Genomic DNA, 11,084 nt, shown 5'->3' with positions numbered 1-11,084 from the left:
TGAGAACTGATCTGGAGAGCAGAGACTTGGTGTGGGAAGGCTCCATGGCAGGAGAGCACACTGAGAGGAGGAAGATTTCATCCATTGTGGAATGAACCTAAAGAGCAAGGCAGGGATAACCCAGTTGGCAGAGAGGTACCAGGCCATCCCCAGGGACATGAGTCTCCAGGTAGGGCACCTGGAAACAGCAGTGGGAAGAAGGTTGGTGGGGTCGGCAGGCACCTGTGACCCCAGAGCAGGGGTAGGAAGCTGTCAGGAGGCAACAAGCATCAGTAGAAGGTGAAGCCCATGAGTCATCAAGTCCTGAGCCTGGGAATCCCCAGACTCAGGAGACTTTGTCTCTGGCATGGCCCTAGTGTGGCCTGTAAGCCTGTGGAGCATCATTGCGTGGGAACGCCTGCACGATCCAGGTGCTGCTGGCCCAGCCTGGAGGTCACACTGAATGCTTCTCTGGAAGTATGCTGCCAAATGATGACCTTTTCTCAGGATATGAGAGTGGAATTCTGACATGTAGTGTTTACCAATTTCCTTGGTGTATGTAGCACCTCAACATGGTCAGATTGAAGGTGCCATGGCGCAAGCTGGCTCCCAGCATTCCTGATACCTCATGATCAGCAGGATGCAGCTCTAACCATCAGTTAGAGATGCCCTCCCAGCTGTGAGGACCCGCAGACACTGACAGGGATGCAAGGGACAGGTGTCAGCTGCAGTTGATGACACAATCCCCATCAGCAGCTTTTTGGCACAAAGAGCTTTATTGGGGGTTCACAGAAAGACTGAGAAGGGGACAGATCCGGTTCAGGACTGGGCTTCCAGGAAAGGCAACTCAGAAGCCATCCTAGGTTGCTGCATGGCTGAGAGCTGCCACGGGTCCAGAACACTCACTCCATCTCAGTCTACGACTTACCATCCGCCACCTCTGACCCCACCCGAGGAACTCAGTCTAGAACCATGTCTTAGGAAACCACATGGGACTAGTGGGGGAGGGGGGAAGCATCCAGAGGGACCAGTGACTAGGACCTGGGATGGTGACTTTATACTGACTGAGGTGGGAGTGGGATGAACAATACTGAGCCAAGTGGCACAAACTGCCCACTGTGCCTGAAGGGCATCTGGGCACCTCTGTTTGTGTGGCGAGGTCCCACCTGCCTTCCAGAGTCTGGGGGCGTAGAGAAGAGGAGCTGACCCAGAGTATCTAGGGTCTAGAGGGTCTGTGCAGGGTTGGGGAGGAAGAGCATCCCATTCAAGGGTGGAAGGATGGGGAAGCTGGTGGAAGCAGATGGGATCCAGGGAGAAAGAGAATCTCAATGCACCGCTCCCCACCAACCCCCGCCGTGAGTCTCCATCAGCGAGTCCAGCCTCATACACTTCTCCTGTGAGCTGGTCATGGAAGGGAAGATAGAGGACAGGGAATGACATGGCGGGGGAGATGGGACTCCAAAGAAGCAGGGTTGGGAGCCTGGATGAGGAGGAGAGTGCTGCAGTCTCTGGGGTTCTTACAGGAGGAGGCGCAGCTTTCTCCAGGCTCCACCCACATAGACTGTCCCTGCCTTCTCTTTCCAGCAGGGGCTGGGCAGGAGCCCTGTTGATGTACAACCAGGTAGGGCCAAGCCCTAGGCTAAGGGTAGCAAGCCTGGCAGTGAGTTGAGCAGCCTGGGAAGGAGTCCTACCCCTGTGTATCTAAAGGGCCCACCCACTGGGTGACTCTGGGACAAGAGCAACAGAAGAGCTCTGGGGTGCTGACCTCACCACCCAGCCTCCATCCATCCTCTTTCCTGACCCGGCCATGGCCACAGGACAGACCTGCTGGACAGTGGCAGGCTCCTGAGACAGGGAGGGCTCCCTCCTTAAGTAGGGGGGTGGAGGGGCTGCAGGGACCCAGCTACCACTTGCATTGTGGCACCAGCCTGGAAACAGCTCCACACATCACACCACACCGTAAGAGGACGACAAGCCATATCCTCTGCACCAGCACCTCCAGAGTAGGTGCCAGGCTAGGGGTGTCCCTGTTCATGGGGCAGACACAGACACTCTCGACACTGCCACAGCAGCAAGATAGCACCCAGTCTTTAATCCAAGCCCTCAGCTCAGGCTTTCTAGCCTCTTCTCCTTGGGACAGAACCCTCCAGGTCCAGACCACTCTGCCCTCAGCACCTGCCTCCCCTGAACACTTAACCGGACACCACGTGTTGGCTATGTCTGTGCCATGCGGTCCAGGCAGCAGCCACTCCACTGCCTGGTGTTCCTAAGGAGGCTGCTCATGGCTCCGATTCTCACTGGAACGGGAACAGTGCTACTAGCCCGTGCCAGGGCCCGATTCCTACAGCCCTGCAGACAGTGCCGCTTGGCCCAGTGCCGTGGGCCAAGAATGGTGGGCAGGGTCTGAGCTCATCTAAGGCTTCAGATTAGTACTCCACCCATATGGCACACGCTGGGGATGGTGGCCCCAGGGCCACCATGTAGGTGTGAGCACTCAGCAGTGGGAGGAAGTCTGGAACTCACGAGTGTTTCTTTCTCATGTACTTCTGTGGCTGACAGTCATGTGGCCTCAGGGGCCATGTCTCTTGGTGACGGAACTGTGGGCCACGGCGATGCTAAAACCAAGCCAGGCCGGGCCCCAGACACAGTCTCACCTTGTCCCTGCAGATCACAAGAGAATTTCCAACAGAAACAGAAGCCACAGTCAATTTCCACTGAAAGAGACATCTAGACCCGACACTCGACATCCACACAATCTATGCTCATTTGCTTCTTCATATGCTCATTGCTTCAAGTACTCAACATAGCTTAAGATTAAAAACACTTATCCAAAAAGACAGTAAATAATAAAACCGGAAGTTAGTCAAGTAGGTGGCTGTAACATCTACCCCTGAACATGAAGTAAGATAGGTAAGAAAATTGACCAACAAAGTAACGCTGGGATTTCAGCGAGGTGACAAGAGGAAGTTCTTGTTGCTAGAGAAAAGCAGCCTCCTGTGAATTGGCATGGAAACCTCAAACACCAGTCCCTCTTCCTTTGAAAAGCTGCTTTTGATATCGGCAGTAGAAAAGCAAGGCACAGGAGCCACTGTGATTGGCAGGCTTCCACTGGCCAGGCACAGACGGGAGTGGCGGAAGCAAGGGAGGGCCATAAGTTGTCTGGCAACGGGCACTGCCGTGGTGAGCCCAAGCTGGACCTTTCTCGTGTCTCCCCATTTCCTCCCCGTCAATGGACCGAAATTTTGGCACAAGGGCGACCCAAGCGCTCCCAGAACAAAGGTCAGTGCGGGCCGGTACAGGCTGTACTTTGCACTGACCTCTCCAGAAAGGTCTAGATCGCCAGTGCTTTGCTCTGGGAAAGGGCAACCTCTTTGTTCAGATGTCCTGGGAGAGCAACGGTAAACAGAGTGAGCCATTCCCCAGCGGCAAAGCTGCTGATGCCTCTGATTGACACTGCCACAGCCAGCCTCCCCACCAGGGCCCCATCTTCGTGTGCACGAATATCCACTTCCCACAGCACCGGGTGGAAAACGTTGGCAGATCAGAGGGGTCGCAGACCTACACCGCAAGCAGCCTGGGTTTGAGTGCCAGCTGAATCCAGCCCTGGCAAGGTCTTCCATTTCTCTAAACCTCAGTTTACCTACCCATTAAGATGGGCAAATCCCCTACTGTGCAGGCAGTGGCTGCAGAGACGAAACGCCAATGAAAGTGCTTTGGGGGCTGTGCAGAAGCAGTTGTAATGCACCTCCCCGGAACACAAGAGCACCATCACCTCCCCCGGTGCAGAAACCAGGACAGCCAGGCTCAGTGGCCCACCAGAGGCAGGCGCTAGGGCACAGGGCTGAGAGGCTCCTTGGAGACTGGCGCACTAGGCAGGGACTTCAGGTACTCCAGGTGTCGCCTGGCATCTTCCTGGTTGTGGCGCACGTAGTACACGACATAGGCAATCACCATGGTGAACCAGCAGAACATGGTGACCAGCATGGCCACATCAGTGGTCTTCCGGTGGGTACTGCAGAAGCTGGCACCCGAGTCCAAGACCTGGATCAGCGGCTTCCCCACGAACTGCTCCTGTGCTGAGGTGTGGCAGGCAATTTCATCCACAGAGTCAGGGTCCAGTTTCAGCTCCCACAGGGCCTCCTGCAGAGCACACTCACAGTGCAGTGGATTGTGGGACAGGCGGATCTTGGCACTCAACTTGCCCAGGGCGTCCTTCGGAATTCTTCGGATACGATTGTGGGATAAATCCAGAAGCCGCAGGCCCCCGGCCAGACCTGAGAAGGCTGCAGGCCCAATGGCCTCGATGGTGTTGTGGGACAGGTCCAGCTCCCTCAGCTGGGGCAGGTTCTGGAAGGCTCCGTTGGGGACTCGGGAGATTCTGTTGGCATCAAGCTTCAAGAGCACCGTGTCCGCGGGGATGTCCCTAGGGATCTCCTGCAGGCCTTTGGAGCTGCAATGGACAGCCACAGCCCCGGCGTGGTCAGGGCACTGGCAGGCCTGTGGGCAGGAGGCACCTAAGCGCAAGCAGAAGAGGATGAAAAAGCAAGACCCTTGGGAGGGCGCCAGTGGGGATGAGGGGCTCTGCCTGCCCCTGGGGCCCATCTTGCCTCCACTTGACCCAGGTGGCTCTTCTCTAGTGGGATTTGCAGGTGGCTGTCCTTCCCCACGTCGCGGGCAGTCATCCAACACAAACTCTGTGTCCTCACCTGCAGAAGAGCCTAACGGTCTCAGCTCTACAAGAAAAAGAGAAAGAGAGGTGGGGGTGACCAGCACGGCCCATTACTGTCGGTCTGGGAGGACAGAAGCAGGGAGGAAAAGCGTCATAGACACACCAGGTTGGAGGCAGGGTTGCAGGCTATCAAATATACCTGCCTTGTAACTTACTCTGGAAGATTCCCAAGGCCACCCAGAGAAGCATCTCCCAGCTAAAAAAAGACAACTAGAGCTAAACGCTGGCTGGAGACCGGCCCTAGCGAGACGGTTACAGAACCCTGCCCTAGCCCTGGTCACCCACCTATAGCTGGGGACCCAAGTCTGGGCGGAGGCCCAGGGATCCATCTCTCTCTCTCTCTCCCCTCCCCCAACTCCAGGCGAGTGCTGGCCGAGGGCTTCCCTCCCGATCTGTGCCAGCCAGGTCGGGCGGGGCAGGTGGCCGCGTGTGCCCATTTGTCCCTGAGCACTTCGGCTACCTGTGACACCTTAAAGACGGCGGCCATCAGTTACAGCTCGCGGGGCGCTCGGAAGCAGCAGCTCCACGCCCGCGGCGCTGGGGGCAGCGGAGAGGAAAAGCAGCCCCCTGCGTGCGGCCGGGCTGGGCGAGGAGCGGCGGCAGAGAGCAGGGTAGCAGGGCCGGGACACCGGAGCTCCGCGGGTGGGAGGCCACGCGGGCCGGTGGGGGCTTTACCTGAGCGTCCGGGGCTGCTCTGAGCCTTCCGAGCTTCCCGAAGCCTGGCCAGAGCTCTCGCAGCTCCGCGGCGAGCCGCCCCGCGCCCACCCAGCGGCCAGTAGAGGAGAGCGGCAGGCAAGCCAGGGCGGGAGGGGCGGGGGCCTTTGAGATAGGGGAGGGACCGGCCAGAGGAGGGGCAGGATGCTGGCGGGGTCGGAATGAGAGGGGTGAGGCCAGAGGGGCGGGGTTCTGCCTGTTGGGGCGGGGCCTTGAAGGGAGGGACAGGGTGGAGAGGCGCCTTGCTATAGGGATGGGACGGGTGAGAAGGGGTCCTGATAGGGGGCATTGGTGTTGTGTGCCTTAGGGGACGGGGCGGAGCCTGTTGTGGGTGAGAGGTGTCCAGGTAAGGGCGTGGTCTGAGTGTTGAGGGGCGGGGCCTCTGAGGGGCGGTCCTTGTGCTAGGAGAGGGGCCTGAAGGAGGAGGGGCTGGGTAGGGGAGGGTCTTGTTTGAGGGTCAAGGCCTTAAGGGGAAGGGTGTCATAGGGGAAGGTCTGTGTAGGAGCTGAGGCCTGTGTAAGGAAAGGCTAAACAGAGTTTATAAAAACGGTAGAAGACCGAGAGGGGAGAGGTGCGCAGGGTTGTGGGCGGGGTTCCTGCGAGGGGCGGGGCCTGGTATAAGAACTGAATCGGCTGGGGCGGAGTCTAGGCGGGGCCTGGGAGGGCATGGACGGGTTTAGGTGTCGGCTTTCTGGGGCATTGGTAAGGGGAGTGTCCATGGGCGTGCCACGTGGCCAAGCCCGGCTCTGAGCACCCCCACCGCCGGACTGATGTCCCTCATTCCAAATCCCAGGTCCAGGGTGGAGACACCCTAAGAAGGCAGATAGGGGCTTCTACCTGGGACCTGATCCTCAGCTCCAAACCTATCACCACCGGCCTCAGGAGGACCTCAGTCTCCCTTTGTCACCTGCCTTCTTTGGACAGTGGAGTCTGCATTTTCCACAATGGCCTCCCACCACACAGGTTCTTTCAGACTCCTTATTTTGAGGAGTGGCTCTTGGGGCTGTGGGTCTCCCTAGGTCCGGTGTGCCAGTTTCTGGTCTGCTTACCTGTTCAGGTCCGGCCTGGTTTTGGGGCTCTAACAGAAGGGCCATGAAGCACTGTGGAGCAGCAGCCTTGAATGAATACCCTGAAGGGCAGTGGCTGGAGCATGACTGACTTCTGGTTCCTCTGTCATACCAAATGATGAGCCAGTGTCTCTCATTGGAGACAATCGGGGTGTGGAGTGTTGGCGTGACCTGTGGTGTGGGTCTGTGTCACCCCAGAGGTTCATGGTGTGGTCTGTTTCCTGTCTGCTCCATCACTCTGCTTTTAGCTGGGTTGTTTGTTTTCCTTGATTTTGAGTTGGGAGAGTTCTTTGGAAACATCCTTCTCAGGCACATGGTTTGTAAATATTGTTCCTCAGTCTGTGTGGACTGATCTCCATTCTTCCCACAGTTTTTCCCGCAGTTGGGTTGTAATTTTGAGGGAGTCTAACAGTGATTTTCTTTCTTTGGAGGATTATGATTTTGTGTGTCATATATAAGATGCCTTTGCCTGAGGTAAAGCCATGGGGTTTTATAGAGGTACAGATCTGGGTTTAGAGTTAATCTGGATACCTGGTATGAGGCATGGTATATGGACAGCCCATTTTGTCTGGATGTTGAGAGGACCATCCTTCTCTAGTTTGCTGAGAATATTTTTTAAATCAAGAGTGGAGGTTGGATTTTGTTTTTGAAGGTCTGTTAACACGGGATTATAGCAATTGATCTCCTGTGTTAAATTGGCCTCTGTTTGGGGAGAAAGCCCACTTGCTGCTGATGTCATCGTCTTTGTATGCAGTTAAATCATTTACCATGTTTACAAATGCCGAGTCTTCCCCTTTAGCCTAATGTTTTGTGTCACTCAAGAAAGTGACATCTCATCCAAGCTGTCACAGACATGAGTTCATAACGCACCCCTATGACCTTTTCAGAGTCCATGAAATGTGAGTGATTGGCCATACTGTTCTCTTGTACGGCTTCTCCAGTGCCCTGCGCTTCCTCTCTGAGAATCCAGGATAGGCATGTATCGGTTGACTGTTGATCAACTCAGAACAACAGCTTGTGGGTTAAAGTGGCTTCTCCGCTGTCTCACTTTTCCCCGTGGATTTCCACTCTGGACTTTCTTCTGTCCTCTGCTTGCACGTGTTTAATCCCCTCTTCGTTTTCTGGTTTCCTCGGCTAGAGGCTGCGCTCCGGGCGCTGCTTCCTTCTCCAGCACAGGCACGCCCTCTCATCTGGTTTCAGCTGCATCCCAGAACTTTGGGTTTTTTTTTTTTTTTAATTATCACCAAGTTTAAAATACTCTATAACCTCTCATTCTACTTTTTAAAATAAATATTTATTTTGTGTTTGTGTGGTCAGGCCAATGCCACCCACGTGTGTGGAGGTCCGAGGACAACTTGGAGAAGTTGGTTCTCTCTCTCCACCCTGTGAGTCCTAGGGGTCAAACTTGGGTCCTCAGGCTTGGCTGCAAGCATGCCCTTCCCACTGAGCCATCTCATCAGCCTCTCCATTTCTTGTTTGTCCCATGAATTTAACCGTATGTCATTCAAATTCCAGATGTTTGGAAAATTTCCAGCAATGTTTTTTTTTATTGCTAACTTTATCCATTGTCAGAAGATATATTTTATGTTTATATTTTATGTTTTATGACCTCTTCATAATACTGAGACCCATTTATGGTCCAGAATCTGGAGATGGCTTGCATGCACTCCAATTACCGTTCTCTGCTCAGTGGGGTGTTCTGTATCTGGGATGGAGACTGCTGGCTATATTGCAGAGAAGCTTCTGGAATTACCAACTCACCTGCTTGCTCTAAAAGTGACCAATATGTGGGGATTGAATCCCTAGTTATAACTGTAAATTAGGGCCATAAAGATGGCTCAGCTGATGACGGCACCTACTGAAGCCTGATAGTCTGAGTTCGAGTCCCAGAATCCCCCAAAAGTAGGAGAGCACTGACTCTACAGTTGTCCTCTGACCTCCACATGTGTGCTGTGGTGCACACACACACACACACACACACACACACCACAATAATATTTTTTGTTTGATTTGGTTTTTTGTTTTTTGTTTTTTTTTTTTTGTTTTTTTTTAGACAAGTTTCTCTGTGTAGCTCTGGTTATCCTGGAACTTTCTCTGTAGACCAGGCTGGACTTGAACTCAGAGATCCACCTGCCTCTGCCTCCTGAGTGCTGGGAGTAAGGGCATGCGCCACCACCACCCAACTAAAATAAAATGTTAAAAAAAATAAATTTTAAAAAACGTATAGACTAGTCTACTTTCCGTGTGTGTGTGTGTGTGTGTGTGTGTGTGTGTGTGTGTGTGTGTGTGTGTGTGTGTGTTTGTATCTGTGGGTATATGTATGATTACATGAATGTGTGTGTATGAACACACATGTATACACGTGTTCTGCAGGAAGTTGATCTTGCGTGTCTTCCTCAGTCTCCACCTTAGTTTTTGAGACAGTGTCTCTCACTTAACCCAGTGCTCACCAATGTGGCTAGTCCAGCTGGCCAGCAAGCCCCAGGAATCCTCCTGCCTCCACCTCCCCAGCACTGAGACCACAGGCCCACGATGCTGTGCCTGGCTCTTTTGACATGGGTGCTGGAGTCTGAACTCAGTTTCTCATGCTCATGCAGCAAGCACGTTACCAACCGAACTGTCTCCCCAGACCCCCCAGTGTCTGCTCCGCTCATGTTGAACCCTCATGTTGTGACCCCGTGTGTTCTTGACTAACTGACCCTACTGTCGCTGTGAATTGGTCCTGTGGATCCCTAGAAATCCCCCTTGTCTTCTGTTAATACAGCCAGGCCAGCTTCCTTTTGGTCGAGTGAGGGTAGGACGTTCCCATCCGTCCTTCCTCATCACATAAGGGGACTTTCCATTTCAAGCCACTTCCTTCAGGGTCCCACAGTGTCGATGCAGTGCTCGAAACCAATCAACTCCAGAGGGGAAAAAACAATAACTCTACAGCGGAGAAAGCACATCTGTGTGGCCAGCTGTGCTGGTTGCTCTTCCCATTGCTGAACAATTTGACAAGCGACTTACAGGAGGATTTGTTCCGGTTAATAGTTTGAGGCTGCTGTCCTGGTGGGGAAGACAGCAGGTGCCCGTCCACAGCCTGGAAGGCAGGATTTGCTCAAGACTCGCTTACTCCCATCTTAGAGGACCAGGAAGCAAAATGACTGACTGATGGCATTCAGCTGCCTTTTTCCTTCCTCCTCTATTATTCTACCTAAGGCCCCAGCCCATGGGATGGTGTCACCTTTACCCATTTAAATGAGGTGGGTCTTCCTGTCTCATTTAAACTCCTCTAGAAACACTCTCACAGACATGTCTAGAGTTGTTCTTCAGTCTTCTAGATGATTCTAAGTCCGGCCAAGTTTATAATGACTAGTCATCACACAGGGGATATGTCTTTAGTGATCAGACAGACGGTAGCTACCCATCGAGAAGCATACAAGGCCTGCTCTGGTGATGTCCTGCCCAGTGACTCCCTTCATACAGCTGTGAGAAGACAGCAGACATGCTCAACCACACTGTCCAGAATGACAGAGTGCTCAGGGATGAAAAGATCACTACAGACAGCAGAAGTCTGCATCACTGATGCAGATGGAGAAAGCTAAGCAGTCAGTGACAACTGGTCTACCTCAGCGATGGGCTCCTAAGACAAAAGACAGCTATGGGAAATCCAAAGAAACTGAGTCAGCATTGCAGCTAGTCAGCAACTGCAGCTGGTTGGCCTCTGGTGTCTCCTGGCAGGGCTGTCTTGGTTTAAAGGATGACTGGGAGGGAGAAGGGACCTAAGCAACCCCTCAACACATCTTTGTTTCCTCATCTCCGGCATTGGACTAGGCATTTGGGCCCATAACTTGAACATTGGAGGCTTGGTCCCTAGCATGGTACTTCTGGAAGGAGGTGGAACCTTTGGGAGGTGGGACTCAATGGGGGAGGGGAGATCTCAGGTCATTGTGGAGGTACCCTTGAAGGGAACAATGGCCTGCATCTCTCAGCTGGTGGACATGTGATTGGTTTGTTCTGCTCCCATATGCTCGCTCCACACCCAGCCTTGTGCCATCATGCCATCAGCACGTGCAATGGCTCAATCTCAGGACACAGGGACACAGCCAGAGCAGAGCCAGTCATTTTTAAGATACGTATTCTCAACAGCGTGGGCCAGACAGAGCCTCCTCCTTTGTACCGCTGGAATCCTTGTTTCTCCCAGAATCCCTAGATTTCCCAGGATTCCTGGATCTCCAGGGCTTCCTGAATCCTCCAGACTTCCTGACTTTCTGCATTGTTTTGAAGACTGAACTGGGAAAAGGACACCCCCCCACCCCCAGGACTGTGTCCTCTCAGGTTGGAGCCATGCGGTTGCCCTCACTGGGCTACCTGTTGCTTCCCAGAGACCCAAGACTTGTGTTGCTTGGCAGGAAATGTCAATCAGACCACCTCCTTCTGGGCATCTAGGCTTCTTTCCTGGGAACCAGGCTGCCTCCACTGGTTCATGCCAGCTCAGCATGTGTCCTCCAGTCTACTGGGAGACACCCCCCTTCCCGCCCTGCACGCACGCCTTAGAGTTCACATGCTTTCCTTTGTTCCCAGTGGTCCAAGTTGAGTCCTGGGCTTTTTCGAGA

General features: G+C 53.8%; 1 protein-coding gene across 2 annotated transcripts; it reads right to left on the bottom strand.

The window, feature by feature from the left end:
* Window positions 1-733: 733 nt before the first annotated feature.
* Lrrc3 (leucine rich repeat containing 3) lies at window positions 734-5,726 on the bottom strand. 2 transcript variants are annotated; one of them, XM_042265928.2, is made up of 2 exons: window positions 5,384-5,726; window positions 734-4,493 (listed from the first exon to the last, which is right to left on the bottom strand). In XM_042265928.2, exons 1-2 carry the CDS (start codon window positions 5,709-5,711, stop codon window positions 3,808-3,810), a joined length of 1,014 nt encoding a protein of 337 aa, XP_042121862.2. In that variant the 5' UTR covers window positions 5,712-5,726; the 3' UTR covers window positions 734-3,807. The 2 variants fall into 2 exon arrangements, with proteins under 2 accessions (XP_042121862.2, XP_006989492.3); XM_006989430.4 differs by having other exon boundaries at window positions 734-4,712; window positions 5,384-5,722.
* Between the last annotated feature and the right edge of the window lie 5,358 nt (window positions 5,727-11,084).

Source organism: Peromyscus maniculatus, chromosome 21 (genome assembly GCF_049852395.1).
Source record: "Peromyscus maniculatus bairdii isolate BWxNUB_F1_BW_parent chromosome 21, HU_Pman_BW_mat_3.1, whole genome shotgun sequence".
Classification (NCBI taxonomy): Eukaryota; Metazoa; Chordata; class Mammalia; order Rodentia; family Cricetidae; genus Peromyscus; species Peromyscus maniculatus.
The sequence above is the reverse complement of the archived record's forward strand: the minus strand, read 5'-3'. Positions and strand labels throughout refer to the sequence as shown.